This window comes from Equus caballus, chromosome 15 (genome assembly GCF_041296265.1).
Source record: "Equus caballus isolate H_3958 breed thoroughbred chromosome 15, TB-T2T, whole genome shotgun sequence".
Lineage (NCBI taxonomy): Eukaryota > Metazoa > Chordata > Mammalia > Perissodactyla > Equidae > Equus > Equus caballus.
In genome coordinates this window covers 25,418,194-25,439,886 of record NC_091698.1, presented here as the reverse complement: position 1 = coordinate 25,439,886, position 21,693 = coordinate 25,418,194, and the positions used below count along the sequence as shown (strand labels likewise).

The window sequence follows — 21,693 nt, the reverse complement described above, 5'->3', positions numbered from 1 at the left end:
GTTCTGGATTTTGGGGTGTTTTATGTGTTTTTAGTGAATCATTCCTAATTCATCTAGGTTTGGATGTGTGGTCATGTTTTGTTCAAGGCATTCAAACTTTGTGCATCTTAATTTTCCCATTGGTAAAAAGAGATAGACGAGGTGATCTCTAAAGTTCCTTCCAGCTCTAAAATCTCTGGTGTTCCAGGCAAAAATGGATAGGTGTCCAAATATTTAGATATTGTTATTAATAATCAAGTACTAAGGCTTGTTTTATCATTTAAGTTCTCTTCATTTTATAAATAACTCCATTTATACACAGACACAAAAAACTTTAGTATCAACGAAAGTTAATTTCCTTTTCTTGATTACCTAGATTTTTTTCCTGGAGCTCTTCATCATAGGTCTTTCTGATTTGAGTGTTTCTCAGAAACTTTATTGAGTCAGATGCAGGGAATCTGATGAGTAGCTATAACCCAACAGTGTCATGGAAAGAACTTGACAAATGATTTTTCTCACTGGGCTGCTAATGCATGAAGAAGGCTAAAATGGTAAAAAAAAAAAAAAAAAAAAAAAAATTATCTGTAAGTGAATGTAGTAGATTATTTTTGTCTTGAGTAACATTTATATCTTTGTTTCCATTTAAGTGCCAAAGATGATGCTGATCTTGATGCCTTGGCTGCAGAAATAGAAGGAGCTGGTGCTGCCAAGGAACAGGAACCTCAAAAGTCAAAGGGGAAAAAGAAAAAGGAGAAAAAAAGGCAAGACTTTGAGTAAGTATATTTTAAATATATTTGATTTTTATTAGCTCTGGGACTTGATTCACTTATTAAACTAATCCATTGCCTCAAAATGTATTTTAATCCTTTTCTAGTGAAGATGATATCCTGAAAGAACTGGAAGAATTGTCTTGGGAAGCTCAAGGCATCAAAGCTGACAGAGAAGCTGCTGCAGTAAAGGTGAAAGACCAATCCGGTTACCATTCATGCTTCTTAGTGCCAGTTGTACGGAGCTGCTTTTGGAAAGTTTCAGCAATGTGTATATAGTTAGTTAAAGTTTCTATAAATTCTAATGTCAAAGAAGGAAAACAATTTTTAGGAGAGAATGTGTTTTAGAACCTCCAAAAGATATAAACTTATTTTATTTGGGAATCCAAATATGTGGTATGTTGTGGTATGTTGTCTGTTCATAAAATTGGTACATTTGGATATATAGCGTTTCCCATCTTCACCTCCAATTTTCTATATTCTTTCTTTTTCGTTCTTTGAATTTGGATAAACCTCAAAGTAATGGAAAAGCAGTAGATATTTTTTCTTCTTTTAATTTCCTCCTTAGGCTTTGTGCATCATCTGAAGAAGGTAGTAAATGTGGACTGGTGGTTAGTCCTTGATTCAGTGCACCTGGGTTCTGAAGTGTACAGTGAATGTGAGATGTGCCTGAGGCCTTGGCTAGCTTTTGGTACTTGGTTGAATTTTATGTTCTTGTAAAAAGGACCTTATTTTGAAATTACTTTGAGAATTGTTTCTTTGTGTAGTTAATGAAGTACATGACTCTGAGGAGTCTCAATTATTTTAAAAAATAAAACATAACTCTCTTAATATATCTAACAATGGAAATTTTTTAGCCAACAGAAAATAATGAAGAAGAATCCACCTCAAAACAAGATAAAAAAAAGAAAGGACAGAAAGGCAAAAAACAAAGTTTTGATGATAATGATAGTGAAGAGTTGGAAGATAAAGATTCAAAATCAAAAAAGACTGCAAAACCAAAAGTGGAAATGTGCTCTGGGAGTGATGATGATGATGATTTCAATAAACTTTCTAAAAAAGCTAAAGGGAAAGCTCAGAAATCAAATAAAAAGTGGGATGGATCAGAAGAGGATGAGGATAACAGTAAAAGAATTAAAGAGCGTTCCAGAGTAAATTCTTCAGGTGAAAGTGGTGATGAATCAGATGAATTTTTGCAGTCTAGGAAAGGACAAAAAAAAAATCAAAAAAATAAGCCAGGTCCTAATGTGGAGAGTGGGAATGAAGAGGACGACTCCTCCTTCAAAATTAAGACAATGGCCCAAAAGAAGGCAGAAAAGAAAGAGCGTGAGAGAAAAAAGCGAGACGAAGAAAAGGCAAAACTGCGGAAGCTGAAAGAAAAAGAAGAGTTAGAAACTGGTAAAAAGGATCAGAGTAAACAAAAAGAATCTCAAAAGAAATCTGAAGAGGAACCTGTAAAATCCAAAGTGACTCTTGATGCTGGAGCAGCCCCTGCCTCTGAAGAGAAAGGAGAGACTCCCACAGCCGCTGAAGGTTGGTAATGTTATCGAGGAAAGGACAAAAGGCTTGGATTCGTATTTAGTCTAAGTTTTGGTCATTATGTCCCAGTCACTTTATTTGTCCTTGGTTATAAAGGTACTTAATTGTAAGAATCCTTTTAAAAATTACATGTAAGTACTCTTTGAATTGATTTTTATTTTGAGCATTTTAGATATATCATATAAAATATCTTTCAAATGGTTTGCACACAGATTAGGACTTTTATAAAATATCACTGAAAAACAATTTTTTGCTGTTGATAAAGACTGGAAGTTGCCCAATGTAAAATCTGTTCTTCCTTTTGATAACTCAGTGTCACATAATATCTGAATTCTTTCCTGCTTTTAAAAATCCAGTTCAGTCTATGAAATAGAAAATAAAAACTAAAATAAGTTAAAATCTTCTAAGCAATAGTGAGCCATGTTTTTGTACCAGAACCAACTAATAATAAGCTTTCTGGTTAAGTTTCCCTCTCTTATTCAGAAAGAAAATAAAGATCAAATGATTGACATAGTTTTTCTTTAGACTCGAAAACTTTTTTTTTTTAATTTTCTTTTTCCTTCTTCCCAAAGCCCCCCAGTAGATAGTTGTATATTCTAGTTGTAGGTCCTTCTGGCTGTGCTGTGTGGGACACTGCCTCAGCATGGCTTCTTGAGCGGTGCTAGGTTTCAAACCGGCAAAACCCTGGGCTGCTGAACTGGAGCATGCGAGCTTAACCACTCGGCCACGAGGCTGGCCCCGAGACTAGAAAACTTTTAATGGGAAAATTGACATAGGTTTTTTTTTTTTCCTTTTTCTCCCCAAAGCCCCCCGGTACATAGTTGCATATTCTTTGTTGTGGGTCCTTCTAGTTGTGGCATGTGGGACGCTTCCTCAGTGTGGTTTGATGAGTGGTGCCATGTCCGTGCCCAGGATTCGAACCAACGAAACACTGGGCCGCCTGCAGCAGAGCGCGCGAACTTAACCACTCGGCCTCAGGGCCAGCCCCTTGACATAGGTTTTTTAACCACTCAAATTTTTATTATCTGGACATCTTTGAGGAGAAATACCATGAAAGTAGCTTCATAATCTTTAATTCCATAATGCTATAGAGTTCTTGGAATATAATTATCTCCATTTTTGTATTTTTGTCCTCCTAATATACCCTCAAGGTGGTTTAGGCATCATTCTTGTCATCCCCATCTTAAAGAAGCAAAACGAACTACAGAAGTTAGGCAGGAATTCAGACATTGTGAATTAAAAGATACGTTAGAATACAGTATGTCTTCTCCCACTGACAGGATCCTCTTGTCTTCTTGCATCCTTCAGGACAACTCAGACCAACACCAGCATTGTAGGCTTTTAAGGAGGTGAACATTGAGTGTTTCTGAGCTGTTCTGGGTACTCAAGTTCCCAAGTGCTCAAGATGCCTTGATGAGACCCTAGCCTGCTGCTAGCATCAGCCTTGTCACATTATGGTCCTTGAATTCTGAGGTTTGTTCATCATTGCCTTAGGAAGTAACTTTCTTTGTTCTTTTAACTCTGCCTCTGTTTTTTTGTAGATGATAATGAAGGAGACAAAAAGAAAAAAGATAAGAAGAAAAAGAAAGGAGAAAAGGAAGAAAAAGAGAAAGAGAAGAAAAAAGGACCTAGCAAAGCCACAGTTAAAGCTATGCAAGAAGCTCTGGCCAAACTTAAAGAAGAGGAAGAAAGACAGAAGAGAGAAGAGGAAGAACGTATAAAACGACTTGAAGAATTAGAAGCCAAGCGTAAAGAAGAGGTATGTTTTCATGAAGTTGCTGACATCAGCATTGTGTTTAACTTAAAATCTGTTCTCTATAAAATCTCTCTAACCTTCTAATTCTAAGAATTGCCTAGTTGTATGGTAATTCAGTTACATTATTGTTCTGATACAAATAATAAGATGAAAAGGTACAGAAAATCCTACCTTTATTTCCTCAGGTACAGACAGAAATTGCTTATATATTATTACCAACACATAGTTTACTCTCATGTAATATTAATTAGTAATCATTCTGTACAACATTTAAAATATTTTCATTTGGAGTCTTCTAACATAGTAGTTTACATATATCTTACGAGCTTTGAAGTTTGGGTTTTTTACATTTAAATTTTTTAATCCATTAACCTAATCCAATTTTTGTCTGATATGTACCTTTTTATAGGAAAGATTGGAACAAGAAAAAAGAGAAAGGAAAAAGCAAAAGGAAAAAGAAAGAAAAGAACGCTTGAAAAAAGAGGGGAAACTTTTAACTAAATCCCAGAGAGAAGCCAGAGCCAGAGCTGAAGCTACCCTTAAACTTCTACAAGCTCAGGGTGAGTAGTATTGTTAAGTAGCTGAACAATCTGGAAGCTTCTCTCATGTAGTTGTACCTCTATAATCGTCAAAAGGAGAATGGAATCAGAAGGAGAATTCCTATGAAAATGCTATGAAAAAGTCCAATAAAAATGTAAGGAATAGTTGAGATAATTTTATTATTTAGGGTAGCTGACTTCTATACTGTGATAAAAAATTTATGTGTAAATGATAGTATGGATAGTATGTCTATAAATAAGGTTTTTTGTCCTCTGAAATAAACAAAAAACAGGGAATATAGTAAAATGAGTCCCCATGTACCCATCACTGCCTTAGTGTGAGACCATGTCAGTAACCCAACAGAGGTGAGAGGAACCTCTATTAGTAGTTTGTTACGGGAAAGGAGAGGAAGGATTGCAGTAGAGAGCCATTCCATTTGTAGTGCTCTCTTTTTTCTGGGATTTCACCATTACCTGTTAGACTAATGAAGATGTATTCTCCTCAGACTCAGTAATGTTACTTGCAAATCAGTTTTGACATTGGTTTGCTCTGCCGTGTCTTAATTTGACAAAATTTATTTATTTGCTCTATTTAGGAGAAAAATATTAGAACAGATGTTCAAAACTGGATAATAACAACCATGAATTCAAATATGAACAAATTACGGATTTGATATTAACGTTTTCATTTTGGATAAGTCACTTTTTAATTGAATCTTACCTTTTTTTTGGTAAGATTTTGTTTTTCTTTTTTCTCCCCAAAGCCCACCGGTAAATAGTTGTATATTTTTAGTTGTGGGATATGGGATGCCGCCTCAGCATGCCCTGATGTTCCATGTCCGGCCCAGGATTCGAACGGATGAAACCCTGGGCCGCCGGAGCACGGAAGCTTAACCTCTCGGCCACAGGGCCGGCCCCTGAATCTTGCTTTTATTTGCTTTTAACCAGCTGTGAAAGCTGGCCATATTGGCAAAAAATGGACTTATTAACTTCATTTTGTGATGGTAATGAGAACTTCTGTTATGCTTAGTTTGTTTTCTGTTTCTGCTGAACATGTTATCACAAATTTAGTGGCTTAAAACAACACAAATTTATTATCTTACCGTTCTGTAGATCTGACATGGGTCTCACTGGGCTAACGTGCCAGCAGGGCTACATTCGCTTCTGGAGTTTTTAGGAGAGAATCCATTTCTTTGTCTTCTTCTGGAGGCTACCCACGTTCCTTGGCTCATGACCCCTTTATCCATCTTCAGAGCCACCCACCTTACGTCACTCTGACCATTTTTCCATAGTTGCATCTTCCTCTGACCTCAGCGTGTACCTCAGTGAAAGTTCTTCACTTATAGGAACTCATGTGATTAGATTGGGCTCACCTGGATAATCTAGGATGCTCTCTCCCATCTCCAGGTCCTTTTTGCGATGTTAGGTTACATATTCACATGTTCTGGGAATTAGGACATGGATATCTTGGGGGTGGGGGTGGGACGTTATTACCACACTTTAAAACCTATTTTTCATTTTATTTGTGGGTTCATTATCAATAAAATATTTATGAGTGTCATGTTTCACCGTATTTTTCTTTTTTTCTTTTTTAAAGATTGGCTCCTGAGCTAACATCTGTTGCCAATCTTCTTTTTTTTCTCCCCAAATCCCCCCAGTACATACTTGTGTATATATATAAAGATAACTCAAAATTCGACGATAAGAAAACCAACAACCCTATTTAAAAATGGGTAAAAGATTTGAACAGTAGTCCTTAGTAGTTTGCAGAACAATTCATCGAGATACTACAAGCATGTGAAACAAATGCTCAACATCATTTGTCACTAGGGAAATTCAAATTAAGACCACAATGAGATATCACTACACATTTGTTGGGATAAATAAATTAAAAAACAAAACAGCTGTCGTTACCAAATGCTGGCAAGGATGCAGAACAATTGAAACTCTCATCCATTACTGGTGGGAATGCAAAATTGTAAAGCCACTTTGGAAAACACTTGTCAGTTTCTTACAAAATTAAGTTCATATTTGCCTAATGTCCCATCATTCCCACTCCAAAATATTTACCGCAGAGAAATGTTGACACAAAAACCTGCATACAAATGTTCATAGCAGCTTTCTTCATAAATGTCAAAAACTAGAAAACTCAAATGTCCTTCAGCTGTCTGATGAATAAAGGAACTGTGGTACGTTATGTACAAGGAATGCTGTTCAGCAGTAAAAAGGAATGGAAGTAGTAGTACATACAGCAATGAGGATGACTCTTAAATCCATTATGATGACAACAGCCAGATTGTAAGGTTTCATTTCTGTGACATTTTGGAAAAATCAAATCTTTTGGAATGTAGAACAGATCAGTGATTGCTGGGGGCTAAGAATGTGAGTAGGATTTGATTACACAGAACAGCACAGGGTGATGAAATTGTTCTGCATCTTCATGGTGATGGTGGTTGCATATTCTGTGCATTTATCGAAAGTCATAGAACTGGACACCAAAAAAATGGAATTTTAATGTGTGTAAGTTTTAAAATACTTTATATAAAAAAGACTTGTGGGAGCTAGCCCAGTGGTGTAGTGGTTGAGGTTGCACGCTCTGCTTTGGTGGCATGGGGTTTGTGGATTTGGATCCCGGGCACAGACCTACACATTGCTCGTCAAGCCGTGCTGTGGTGGTGTCCCATATACAAAATAGAGGAACATTGGCAAAGATCAGTGATGATCTTCCTCAAGCAAAAAGAGGAAGATTGACAACAGATGTTAGCTCAGGGCCAGTATTCCTCACCCAAAATAAAGATTTGTCCACAAATGTTCTTTTGTATTTTAGAGTATGTATCTCCGAGGTGGATAAGATGTCATCTTTTTAGGTAGTATATTTTAGGTAACATGCAAATAATATCAACCTGAAGTTTTCCATTTTTATCCGTCAGGTGTTGAAGTGCCATCAAAAGACTCTTTGCCAAAGAAAAGACCAATTTATGAAGATAAAAAGAAGAAAAAAACACCACCACAGCTAGAAAATAAAGAAGGTTTGTATACAAAATGGCCTGTGATTTAGAAACAGTTTTGTTTGCCTTTTTCCCACAATCTTCAAAACAGAATGTCTTTTAAAAAGAAATCAACAAGTCAGAATCAGGTATTGAAACTTATTTCCTATACCTGTTTCTTATTGTTATCATTCTCAACTGATGCAAATGACAGGTTAATGGAAAAGCACTTTGAAAAATCTGAATCCTGCCTTATAAATAACTTAACTAAACTGAAAAGCACAACAATCATTCTTATTTTTTCTTTGTTTCCTTCTCAACCTTTTGTAATGTTATGTTCTATTCCTTGAACAGAAAGAAAAACCACTATTTCCTGTAAAATATAGGACTGATGTTTAAATGCTTTCTAAAGTTGCCAAAGAATTTAGTTTTGCACTTCTGGCTTTTATTCAGTACTTAACAGAGTATCTGACAGAAATTATGCACTTGAAAAAGTATTGTTAACTTGGTTTCTGCCCTTTTTTCAGTGTCTGAACCAACAGAATTAAGTGCTGCTGTAGAAGTTGTGGAACAGGGAGTACCAGAAAAAGAAGAGACACCTCCTCCTGTTGAACCAGGCCAGTAGCACTGACTAATTAATTCCTGTTAAGTGGCACCGATGTGTCATAAGTTGTCTTCATTATCATTTGTTTGAGGAAACCAAATATCTGGCAGGATGGCCTTCTTTCTTCATAATTCTTTCTTTTCTCTCATCCGTTTCTTTTTATTTCCACTGTGAAAAAGTGTGGAAGTGAGACTGCTTGTTCTTTTCAGTAGTGTCAGCAAAATGTTTTGTAGAGAGGGATAGAGGTCTTTGGATTTTCTCTGATGTTTTTATTTATGGGTCAGAAATCTTGAATGGTGCCAAGAAGACATGAAGTTCTTTATTTAATCTGTTAGAAGCAAATTGAAAGCATTTTTAATTAGAACTTTTCAAAAGTCATAAAAATTGTCTTCTTATTCATAAATTATCTGTGTGTGTGTGTTTTGAGGTTGGAGACTATATATATATATATATATATATTTTTTTTTTTTTTTTTTAAGATATTGTTCTATTTGTGGAACTAGATGTTGATAGAACCAGAGGCTAGCTAAATGTGTTTGGTAGTAAAATCAAGAGACTCTTCAGTGTTTAAAGAGAGGAGTAGGAGTGGGAACAGCTTTAGAGAATATCAAGACTGACCTACACTCATGACAGATATTATTGATACTTCCTTTTTTTCTTTTTCCCCCTCTTATTCTCAGTATAAAAATAATCATTTACCTGGTTACACCTCAGTTTAGCATGATGAAATTAGAGAAGTTTGGGTTGATATGCTTAATAGCAGTTCACTATTCTAGGTGATATTTGTAGCAGTAGAAAGAATTGCTAATTTAGAAGGATGTTTTGGGTACATGTACCTGACTCATTTCCTCCTCAAAATGACTTATCCAACTTGTTGGCAAATAATAATTATTACAGGGAGCAAATACTGTATGTCCCACCTTTATCTTCCTTTTATTTGAGAATAGTTTTGCTTGATTGGATTTCAGTTAAAAGAGAGTCATTATTGTTAAGGAGAGTATTAAGTCTAATATTCAAAATTCTACCTTTCTGCCTATTTTTTGGTTGTAAGCACAACATTCAGTTCTTAATTTTCAACTGTAGTGGAGGTGTAGCTTTGTACCTCCAGCTAAGTAATGTAAGTAGTATTTGTGTGTATCTGTAGAGGTTAAAGCAGAAGAAAAAATCATAAATTCTTATGTATAAGGTATAAGTTGAAAGATCAAAAAGAAGAAATGGAAATTTCATTTGTCTCAAGAACTGAGTGTGATCATGTACTCTTTTCAAGATCTAAAAGAACATTTAAATGTCTGAGTTTCTAGTATGATTACCACAAATATGAAATCTGAGTTAAGTTTAATTTGGTATGTTAGAAATACTAGGAGATTGTGAAGCATTTAGTAATAGTAATTACAAAATGCTAGTTGTATTGAAAAAGTATTTCCAAAGATAATGAAATTATATATGTATTTGTATATGTATTTGTAAATTGTATATGTATAGGCATAATTTAAACATTTTTTTATGTCAGCATGATTTTCCACTTTTTCTAAAAGCAATCTCATTTCTAGATAATTCCTATGTCTTTAATGAAAACTGTTATTTACAGAAGAGGAAGAAGAAACTGAGGATACTGGATTGGATGATTGGGAAGCTATGGCCAGTGATGAGGAGAGAGAACAAGGTGAATAGCTCATAAGCACACGTTGATACATCTAGTGCTATTAGAGGTGTATGTACTAAAAGAGTAGTCTCCTGATCATGAAAGCCATATGAACATTCCTGGGGATGGGGACCAGTCTTGCTCTCTCCATTGCCATGATTCCTAAATCCTCATGTGAATCATCATTTTATGAATAAATGGTTTTTCAGAAGGCCATTTGTAAGATATCTGCCTGGAATTTAGAATACATTTTTTCAGAGTGACAATGTCATAAATGGGGTTAAGTTATTAAAGCTAGCCTATGAAAAGCCCCTTTTAATTTAAAATATAGTACAAAGATAATAGAAATAAATAGTATAGTTCCTAATCTCGATGAATAAAAGTATTTTTCTTTGTCATTACTTTTTTGTCCTTTAAACTAACGTATTATACAGAGTATAAAGATTACTATTACTTCCTTTGGGTTTAATTTACTGGCTTTTTTCCTAACTTCTTGAGATAGATATTTGGCTGTTTGATTGTGTAGCCTTTTTTCCCCTAATGTTTTTAAAACCATGAATTTTTTTTAAGCATGGCTTTAGCTAAATTCCACAGGTTCTGATAGGCTGATATTTTTTAATCGCCATTTTCTCATATTAACTGTTAACAGTGATTTATTTGGAATTGTATTTCTTAATTTACAAAAGTGGGGATTTTCTGATTATCTTTTTGTTACTTAATTGTGATTAGAGAGAGATGTTGAGACTTAATTTACAACCCAGGAAATGGTTGATTATTGTAAATGCTTAATATGCTATTGGAAAGAATTTTTATTCTGCTGTAGTTGGGTGCCTTGTTCTCTATATTTAGTTAAGTTTGCTGATCGTTTTGTTCAAGTCTTTTATATTTTTCTGAGGCTTTTTCCCTGGCCTGTTTTTTCTGTTACTGAGAGTGGTGTGTTAAAATTTCCCACCATGATTATAGATTGTCTGTTTCTCCCTAAGTTGTTAATTTTTACTTTACATATTTTGGTGCTATATTATTAGGTGAATACAGACAGCTTTTTGATGAATTGACTCTTTTATCATTTATTTATTGTTTATTTTATTTATATTTATTCGTTTCTAGCAATGCCTTTTGCCTTAAAGTATACTTTCTCTAGTATTAATATAGCTACGCCAGCTTTGATTTACATGATCTTTTTCTATCTTTGTTACTCTTTCTGTATCCTTAAACAGCATATAGTTGAGATTTTTAAGTTCAGTTTGTCAACCTTTATATTTTACCTAGATCATCTAACATGTGATGTAATTAATGAAGTATATTGGTTTTATATTTATCATCCTACTAAGTCCGTCTTGTTCTGTTTCTTTTCCTCTCCTTTCTAACCATGTTTTAGATGTTGGATTTTGTTTTTTTTTTAATTCCATTCTTTTCTCCTTCCATGAGCTTGGAAGTTGTGTACTTTTCCACTTTGAGTGGTTACTCTAAAGACTTTTAGCATAGATCTTTGAAGTAACAATGTCTAATGTTACCATCTTTCTAGACAATGCAAAAAACAGAATACATGAACAACATTTACCCAAGTCCCAATTAATATATCATTGTTCCTATTTAAATTAGTTCTTTTATAAGATTGGCACCTTAGCTAATATCTGTTGCCAGTCGTCTTCTTTTTTTTCTCCTCTTTCTTTTGCCCAAAGCCCTTCAGTATATAGTTGTATATTCTAGTTGTGGGTGCCTCTGGATGTGCTATATGGGACGCTGCCTCAGCATGACCTGATGAGCGGTGCCGTGTCTGTGCCCAGGATCCCAACTGGTGAAACTCTGGGCCGCCGAAGCAGAGTACACGAACTTAACCATTTGGCCATGGGGCTGGCCCCTGATTTAGTTCTTTTTTAAACCCCATAATAGCTTATTATTATTTTTTACAGTCAATATTTATTTAACTTTCCTCATATTCTTAGCTTTTTGTTATGCTTTGTTTCTTTCTGCATCTATGACCGTCCATTTGGGATCATTTCTTCCTGCCTAAAGAAGATCTTTTAAAATTTCCGTTAGTGTGAATCTGTTAGTGAGATGTTCCATTTTTGCTTTTGTAAAAATATCTTTCTCTCTTCTTCATTCTTTAAGGGTATATTTACTGAGTGAGGAATTCTTTGCTGAAATTCTGTTTATTTAATACTTTGAACATATTATTTCCTTGTATTGGCTTTCATTGTTTCTGTCGAGAAGTCAGATATCAGCCTAAATTTCTCACGTGTCTTGGTTTTCAGCAGTTTTATTTTATTATGATGTGGCCAGAGTTGATTTTTTTTATTCTGCCTGTAGAGCTTTATGAATATATGGTTTTATGTTTTTATCAGTTTTGCAATGTTATGAGTCACTATTTCCCCTCAGGGATTCTATTTATGTCTATGATACACATTCTTAGTATATCGTTCTTTCCTTTCCTCTTTTCTGTATTTTTTGCCTTACTGAGTCTTCATGGTTCATTCTATATTGTTTCTTCTTATCTGTCTTCTGGTTCTTTAATTTTCTCCTCAGCTGTTTCTACTCTCCTATTAAACACATCTCTTGAGTTCTTAATTTTATCTCATGTATTTTCCAGTTTTAGAGTTTCCATTTATTTTTTCTAGTTTTTTACTTTCTAAAATTTTTAATCTTTTGTTTCCTGGATGTTAGAAGCATAGTCATTTTAACTTTTGGTTTTACAACTTCAATATATGGAAACCCTGTGGGTGTCTGTATGCTGATTTCCCAAATGTGAATTGTTTTTCCATATGGCTTATTGTTTTTACGTACCATGCTGGATATTATACTTGTAAAACTGTAGAAATAATTTGAGGTCAAGAATGGTGATTTTTTTTTTTTTCCAGAGAGAATTTATATGTACATCCACCAGGAGTCTGAGTAAACTAGCAATATGGAATCATCTTATTCTAAATTTATTAAGACAATCTTAGGGTATAATGGGGAGGCCCTGTTTCCTTCCTGTGCATCTGTACAGCTAAGGTTCAGTTCTTAAGGATTTCACCACATAGTAAGGGCATTACCCAATGTCTGCTTCCCTGAATCCTTTGTAGGCCCAATGCCTGGACCTCTAAGCACTGAGGGGCTATTAAAAGAACTGCTTAGCCTTTCAGCTGCCTCCTCCAGAATCAGCAACTGATCCCAAGGGGAAAGAAGTACTCCCTGGGTTTCTGTCCTCTGTCGTATCCTGGTTTAGTAATGCTTTTCTTTTTTATTAGCTTAAGTGTGGATTAATGCATTAAGTTTTTACTGTTAAATGGCAGTTGTAATTGTAGCATGTACATAAACACTTTATATTTATGATGCATGAAAACATTAATTTGGAATTGATGTATTAGAGTGTTACTGTGTTACTTAGTAGACTTTCAGTATTATTTTCCCTTTAAGATCTCTGTTATCTTGATAGAAATCTGTTATTTTTTACTTTCATTTCTTTTAAAATCTCTTTGTTTTCCTAAAAGAAGGAAACACCGTGCATATAGAAGTAAAAGAGAACCCTGAAGAGGAAGAGGAGGAGGAAGAAGATGAAGAGGAAGAAGAAGACAGTGAAGAGGAAGAGGAAGAAGAAGGAGAAAGTGAAGGCAGCGAAGGTGATGAAGAAGATGAAAAGGTGTCAGATGAGAAGGATGCAGGGAAAACATTGGATAAAAAATCAAGTAAAGAACTGAGCTCAGAATCTGAATATGACTCTGATGATGATCGAACTAAAGAAGAAAGAGCTTATGACAAAGCAAAACGGAGGATTGAGGTATTTATTTGTCCCTTTCTGTTTACTCCTTCCTTCCCCATTCCTCTGTGATCATTAGCCCTGTACTCTACAACTAAAGGCTTTTATTGAGCAGCACTTTTGAAAATACAGTCTCAGAGTGGTATCTTGTCCAGTTTTTGTAATGTTGAGAGTAATAGATCTTTCACACTGGTCTCACCCAAGGACTTCACTCTCCTACCTAAGTCACAATGGTAATTGCGTCATCATTTTTTTTTTCCTTTCTCCAAATTTTTATCTACGTTTTGAGTGGTGGTTTCTAATAGATATAGGGAAGTATGTTGAGCATATGCCTTCTAGTTATCAACATTCATTGTTTGCCTTGCAAAATTTGGTTAGTCACTACGCAGCATCTGATCACTTTAGTTGTTTAAATCTCGGGTTAATGAGGCTTCTATTTAGGAAAATCTACATGCCCAACAGGCTTACCGTATTTTTCCTACTTAATGCAGTATACTTCAAGAGAAAGTTTTCTTTAGTTATATCAGCTTAGTATAAATAATACACTAAAAACTTAGTTTGCTTGAGAATGCAAAACTATTTTAAAGCTAAAAACTATTTTAAACTTTAAAAATATTTCAGCTTTCCTTCATCTTTTCATGTATAATTCTAATTTTTTAATTTTTTGTTTTAATAACCTCAATATCAGTGTTTGCCTTTTCCTTCTGTAAAGTCTGGATAGGGATAAATTTTCTGAATTTCTAAAGGACTGGAAAGATCTATTCTGATAAATTGGGATTTCTCAACCTTGGCACTACTGACATTTTTGGCCAGATAATCCTTTGTTGTGGGGGACTGTCCTCTTCATTTTAGGATGTTGAGCAGCATCCTTGCCCTCCACCCACTAAATACCGGTAACTTTCCCCTCCTTTCTCTTGGTTGTAACTGTTTCTTCCCACAGCACCTACTCAAGCCAGCTCCCTTGCTCTGTACTCATATGTGAGAGACAGTTTGTACTGTGTGTGATGATTTACAAACAAAAGGGGTATAAAGCAGAAAGTAAAAGTTCCCCTATTATCTCACTTCCCAGACTTGATGTGTCTGTGAGCTTCAAGTTTTTAAAGATGTTTAATTAAAAATAAGGTAATAAATTTTGTTGATGGGTGTTTTCTTCACATAGCAATATGCTATGGACCTCTTAGCTCAACAAGTTTTTGAGCAGCTTTGTTGAAATATGATTTACATACCATAAAATTGATCTAAGCGTACAATTCACTGACTTTTTAAAATTTACAGAGTTATGCCACTATCACAGCAGTTCAACTTTAGAATATTTTCATCACCCTCAGAAAGATTACTTGTGCTAATTTGCAGTTGTTCTCCATTCTTAGCAGCAGGCAACTAATCTACTTTCTGCCTCTATAGAGTTGTCTTCTCTGGAAACTTCATATAAATTCAATCTTATAGTGTGTGGTCTTTGTATCTGGCTTATTTCACTTACCCTGTTCATCTATGTGGTAGCTGTATCAGTACTTTGTTCCTTTTTATTGCCAAATAGTGTTTTGTTGTATAAATATACCATATTTTATTATTATTCATTCACCAGGTAAAGATGTTTGAGTTGTTTTTACTATTTGGCAATTATGAATAGTACTGTTATAAACATTCTCTTATGAGTCTTTGCGTGTAAATGTGTTTTCATTTCTTTTGCATATACTTTTAGGAGTGAAGTTGCTGGATTGTATGGTAAATTTGTGTTTAAATTTTTCAGAAACTGCTAAACTATTTTCCAAAGTGACTGCACAATTGTAGATTCCCACCAGTTGAGGATTCTCGTATCCCTACATTCTCACTGATACTTGTTGTCTGTCTTTTCAATTACAGCCATTCTAGTGTATGTGAAGTAGTATATCTTATTGTGGTTTTAGTTTGCATCTCCATGATGCTGAGCATTTCTTCATGTACTTGTTGGCCATTTGGTATCTTCATTGGTGAAACATCTCTTCACATCTTTGTCCATTTTTAAGTTTTGTAATTTGTCTTATTACAATTGAGCTATAAGAGTTCATTTTTTTAATAGTTTCTTTTGATGCGAATAAATTTTTACTTTTGATAACATCCAGTTTATCGAATTTTTCTTTTCTAGAGCATGCCTCTGGTGTTGTATTGAAGAAATCTTTGCCTACCCCAAGATCATGAATATTTTGTCCTGTTTTCTTCTAAAATCTTTATACCTTTAGTTCCTTCTACCTTTAGCTCTATGATCTATTTTGAGATAGGTTTTATGTATCATGTGAGATGAGGGACTGAACTCATTTTTTGTGAGTTTATCCAGCATCATTTTTTTTTTTTTTTTTTTTTTCACTTCTTGGTTTTTTTTTTTTAAGTCTGACTTCCTAGGGCTTATTCCTGAGTCTGCTTATCTTACTGGTCAGCCAAATGATTTGTCACTAGTTGTGCTTAAAGATCTTGAATCACTAAGGCTTTCACTGTTTTCCAATGGATCTGGCAGTTTACTTAGTCCTCTTTGGTTTTTACATAATGCATTCACAGGGCCTCTCTTCAGCCAGGAATAAGGAACTCACTGAGGACCTCTCTGGTCTCTTTTGACAGCTTTCCGCAGGAAAGCCTTCTAGACCACCAGAGATAAGTAGGATCTTATCAGTGACTACTTTGGCTGTCTTCTTCCACAGACCTCCCTGTTAAGTTTTTGACTGATCTTCCAGGTTATCTCTTGACCCACCAGTATTGAGAACTTAGTCTAGTTATGACTTCAGCTTTATGTCTTTGTTTGCCCTTGAAGTCACTACTGTTTTTGATAGTGCTCTGAGGTGTGAAATCCCAGCCTCCTTTCTCGTACCACTTTTGCCCCATAGAGCTGTGGGAGTGAGGGGAGTGTGACGGAGCAACTCCAGTCTAAAATTCCACAGGCTTCCCTTCTTTTATTGACAGTCAGTTGATTTTCTTGATTTAAATGTTTTTCAATTTGATATATGCCTTTGGTCAATTTCTGGAGTCTTAAAGGGGTTCTTTTGTTCTGACTGTTTTGTTCAGTTTCATGTTTCCTTTTTGTGGAGAGGATTTGCTGAACTCCTCATTCCATCATTCAAGAAGTCCTACCTTGATATCTTTAACAGATACATGTGGTATTCCATTTTATAGAAGGATCCTAGTTTAACTTGGTATTAGTCTGCTGGGCTGCCATGACAAAATACCACAGACTGGGTGGCTTAGGCGACAGAAATTTATTTTCTGACAGTTCTTGAGGCTAGAAGTTCAAGATTGAAGAGCCAGCAGAGTTGTTTTCTGGTGAGGGCTCTCTTCCTGGCTTGCAGACAACTGCCCTCTCACTGAGTCCTCACATGGCCTTTCCCCAGTGCATGCTCAGAGATTTTTCATTTCTCCTGCTCTTATAAGAATACCAGTCCTGTTGGATTAGGGCCCTACCCTTATGACCTCATTTAACTTTCATTACCTCCTTACAGGCCCTTTCTCCAAGTAGTACGAATTTGGGAGAGATACAGTTCAGTTCATAACAAACTTCATGGTTCCCAAACCTTGCTACATACTATAATTTTCTGAAATTCACCTCAGACTTCCTGAGTAAGAACCTCCAGTGTGGATAGGGGTCTCTACCTACATGATTCTATGCATCCAGATAGTTATCAGCCCTGGGGTTTAGGAAGCACTCATTAAGAGATCCCCTGCTAAAGAAGATTAAGTGGTTACTAATTTTTACTATTTTAAACACTACTGCAGTGAATACACAGTGTTGTACACAAGTATCCTTGTGTCATTGCCTCATGACAGATATTTAGAGGTAGAATTTCTGAGTTAAAGTCTATACTACATTGCCCTCCAAATTTAACACTTCCATTTTCAGCCACATCCAATCCTAACTAAGGTCCTGATATTCACATTTGAGTTGTACATACTGTGAAGCTGTTGTGTACTACTTTCTGCTAGTAAATAACTTGCATGTCACTTTTGACCTTCCAAAATGTTTTTTCATTCCACTTTCTACAGAAAGATCCACTGTCTAGTGGTAGAAATGAAAGTAAAGACTTCTTACAGACATGGTTTTTAAATGGAAAATAGTTTTGTAAATGGTGTCACTTCAGAGTTTTGATGAAAGTCTTACCTCTTTCGAATGCCAACTTTACTATACTTGAAAGGCTCTCATTCCAAAGAACTGCTGGCATAGGTTTTTTTTTGGTTCTCAGAAAGCTACAGTATTTAGGTAAATGCTACAGAGAAACACATTTTGATTCAAGGCTAAGCTTTCTTGCACTTAGTGGTATCTTAAGAAGGTAAAAAATATCGTTGGACATCTTAGCCTGAGGCTTAAATAGCCCTCTCCTAATTAAAAGGTTTTGTACACGGGATAAAGTGTTGAAATAAAATGCTTTAATGTTTTTGACAATTCTTAAGTTTTAGTGTTTTTGTTTTTGTTTTTTTGCTTGTACCACTCTATTTTTGTTGAGGTTATAATATTTTATAACATTGCAATATTTCACTTATACGTTATTCAGAGTCTCTTTGAATTGTTGATTTCAAGTTCTTTCGATAAAAACCCAGTAGTGGGACAGCTGGGTCATATGATATTTCTATTTTTAATATCTTGAGAAATCTCCATACTGTTTTCCATAGTGGCTGCTCCAGTGTGCATTCCCACCAGCAGTGTATGAGGAGTCCCTTTTCTCTACACCCTCTCCAGCATTTGTTATTTTTTGTCTTGGTGATGATACCATTCTAACGGGTGTAAGGTGATATCTTAGTGTAGTTTTGACTTGCATTTCCCTAATGATTCGTGATGTTAAAGATCTTTTCGTCTGCCTGTTCGCCATCTGTATATCTTCCTTAGGAAAATGTCTATTCATTTCCTCTGCCCATTTTTGGATCCAATTGTTTGTTTTTTGTTGTTCAGTTCTGTGAGTTCTTTATATATTTTGGAGATTAACCCATTGTTGGATGTATGCTTTGTAAATATTGTCTCCCAGTTGGTGGGTTGTCTTTTCCTTTTCTTCCTGGTTTCCTTTGCCTTGCAGAAGCTCTTTAGTCTGATGCAGTGCCACTTGTTTATTTTTTCTTTTGTTTCCTTTGTCCAGGTAGACATGGTATTCTGAAAGATCCTTCTAAGGCCCACGTCAAAGAGTGTACTGCCTATATTTTCTTCTGGGAGTTTTATGGTTTCAGGTCTTACCTTCAAGTCTTTGATCCATTTTGAGTTAATTTTTGTGTATGGCAAAAGATAATGGTCTGCTTTCATTCTTTTGCATGTGGCTGTCCAGTTTTCCCAACACTGTTAATTGAAGAGACTTTCCTTTCTCCATTGTATGTTCTTAGCTCCTTTATCAAAGATTAGCTGTCCGTAGATGTTCGGTTTTATTTCCTGGGGTTTCAGTTCTGTTCCTTTGATCTCTGTGTCTGTTTTTGTACAGCACCATACTGTTTTGATTACTATATCTTTGTAGTCTGTTTTGAAGTCAGGGATTCTGATGCCTCCAGCTTTGTTCTTTTTTTTTCAGGATTGCTTTAGCTATTCAGGGGTCTTTTGTTGCCCCATATGAATTTTAGGATTCCTCGTTCTAGTCCTGTGAAGAATGTCACTGGGATTCTGATAGGGATTGCCTTGAATCTGTAGATTGGTTTAGGTAGTAAAGACATTTTAACTGTATTTATTCTTCCAATCCATGTGCATAGAATATCTTTCCATTTCTTTATGTCATCATCAATTTCTTTCAATAATGTCTTATGGTTTTCATTGTATAGGTCTTTCACCTCCTTGGTTAAATTTGTTCCTAGATATTTTATGCTTTTTGTTGTGATTGTAAATGGGATTGTATTCCTGAGTTATCTTTCTGTTAGTTCATTATTAGAGTATAGAAATGTAACTGATTTTTGTAAGTTGATTTTGTACCCTGTGACTTTGCTGTAGCTGTTTGATTATTTGTAATAGTTTTCCGATGGATTCTTTAGAGTTTTCTGTGTGTAAAGTCATGTCATCTGAAAACAGAGTTTCACTTCTTCGTAGCCCATTTGGACTCCCTTTTCTTTCTTTTTCTTGCCTGATTTCTCTGGCCAAAACCTCCAGTTGAATAAGAGTGGCAAAAGTAGGCACCCTTGTCTTGTTCCTGTTCTCAGAGGGATGGCTTTCAGTTTTTCTGCATTTACTATGATGTTGGCTGTGGATTTGTCATATACAGCCTTTTATATTGAGGTACTTTCCTTCTATACACATTTCATTGAAAGTTTTTATCATAAAGGATATTGGATCTTGTAAAATGCTTTCTCTGTATCTATGGAAATGATCGTGTGATTCTTTTTTTTTTTTTTTATTAAGATTATGATAGATTACAGCCTTGTGAGATTTCAGTTGTACATTATTGTTAGTCTTGTGGGTACACCACTTCCCCTTTGTGCCCTCCCCCCACCCCCCTTTCCCCTGGTGACCTCTGATCAGTTCTCCTTGTCTATATGTTATCTTCCACCTATGTGTGGGGTCATATATAGTTCGTCTTTCTCTGTCAGGCTTATTTCGCTTAGCATAATACCCTCGAGGTCCATCCATGTTGCTGCGAATGGACCAATTTTGTCCTTTTTTATGGCTGAGTAGTATTCCATTATGTATATATACCATATCTTCTTTATCCAGTCATCAATTTCTGGGCATTTAGGTTGGTTCCAAGTCTTGGCTATTGTAAATAATGCTGCGATGAACATAGGGGTGCAAAGGACTCTTGGGATTTCTGATTTCAGGTTCTTAGGATAGATACCCAGTAGTGGGATGGCTGCGTCATAAGGTATTTCTATTTTTAACTTTTTGAGAAATCTCCATACTGTTTTCCATAGTGGCTATACTAGTTTGCATTCCCACCAACAGTGTATGAGGGTTCCTTTTTCTCCACAACCTCTCCAACATTTGTCGCTCTTGGTTTTGGATGTTTTTGCCAATCTAACGGGTGTAATGTGATATCTTAGTGTAGTTTTGATTTGCATTTCCCTGATGATTAGCGATGATGAACATCTTTTCATGTGTCTATTGGCCATACTTATATCTTCTTTGGAGAAATGTCTGTTCATGTCCTCTGCCCATTTTTTGATCGGGTTGTTTGTTTTTTTGTTGTTAAGCCGTGTGAGTTCTTTGTATATTATGGAGATTAACCCTTTGTCGGATAAGTGGCTTGTAAATATTTTTTCCCAATTAGTGGGCTGTTTTTTTGTTTCAATCCTGTTTTCCCTTGCCTTGAAGAAGCTCTTTAGTCTGATGAAATCCCATTTGTTTATTTTTTCTATTGTTTCCCTCAACTGAGGAGTTATAGTGTCCGAAAAGATTCTTTTGAAGCTGATGTCAAAGAGTGTACTGCCTATATTTTCTTCTAGAAGACTTATTGTTTCAGGCCTAATCTTAAGGTCTTTGGTCCATTTTGAGTTTATTTTGGTGTGTGGTAAAAAAGAATGGTCACTATTCAATCTTTTGCATGTGGCTGTCCAGTTTTCCCAGCACAATTTGTTGAAGAGAATTTCTTTTATCCAATGTAGGCCCTCCGCTCCGCTGTCAAAAATTAGCTGTCCATAGATGTGTGGTTTTATCTCTGGGCTTTCAATTCTGTTCCATTGATCTGTGGACCTGCTTTTGTACCAGTACCATGCTGTCTTGATCACTGTAGCTTTGTAGTATGTTTTGAAATCGGGGATTGTGATTCCTCCGGCTTTGTTTTTCTTACTCAGGATTGCTTTAGCAATTCGCGGTCTTTTGTTACCCCATATGAATTTTAGGATTCTTTGTTCAATTTCTGAAAAGAATGCCCTTGGGATTCTGATTTGGATAGCGTTGAATCTGTAGATTGCTTTAGGTAGTATGGACATTTTAACTATGTTTATTCTTCCAATCCATGTGCATGGAATGTCTTTCCATCTCTTTATGTCGTGGTCAATTTCTTTCAAGAAAGTCTTGTAGTTTTCATTGTATAAATCCTTCACTTCCTTGGTTAAATTTATCCCAAGGTATTTTATTCTTTTCGTTGCGATTGTGAATGGGATTGAGTTCTTGAGTTCTTTTTCTGTTAGTTCATTGTTAGTGTATAGAAATGCTACTGATTTATGTATGTTGATTTTATACCCTGCTACTTTGCTGTAGTTGTTGATTGTTTCTAATAGTT

At 35.4% G+C, this 21,693-nt stretch overlaps 1 protein-coding gene across 4 annotated transcripts in view; it reads left to right on the top strand.

Moving 5' to 3' along the window:
• EIF5B (eukaryotic translation initiation factor 5B) overlaps positions 1-21,693 on the top strand; it is a 74,211-nt gene that overhangs the window by 24,332 nt on the left and 28,186 nt on the right. For 3 of the 4 annotated variants that reach the window (NM_001308310.1, XM_070234755.1, XM_070234757.1), the window contains exons 2-10: positions 627-752; positions 854-938; positions 1,604-2,279; positions 3,827-4,044; positions 4,451-4,601; positions 7,511-7,609; positions 8,095-8,184; positions 9,760-9,834; positions 13,287-13,573. In NM_001308310.1, coding sequence (NP_001295239.1) covers positions 627-752; positions 854-938; positions 1,604-2,279; positions 3,827-4,044; positions 4,451-4,601; positions 7,511-7,609; positions 8,095-8,184; positions 9,760-9,834; positions 13,287-13,573 — 1,807 coding nt within the window. The remainder of the gene's footprint in view (positions 1-626; positions 753-853; positions 939-1,603; positions 2,280-3,826; positions 4,045-4,450; positions 4,602-7,510; positions 7,610-8,094; positions 8,185-9,759; positions 9,835-13,286; positions 13,574-21,693) is intronic. The other variant, XM_005599796.4, reaches the window with a different exon arrangement.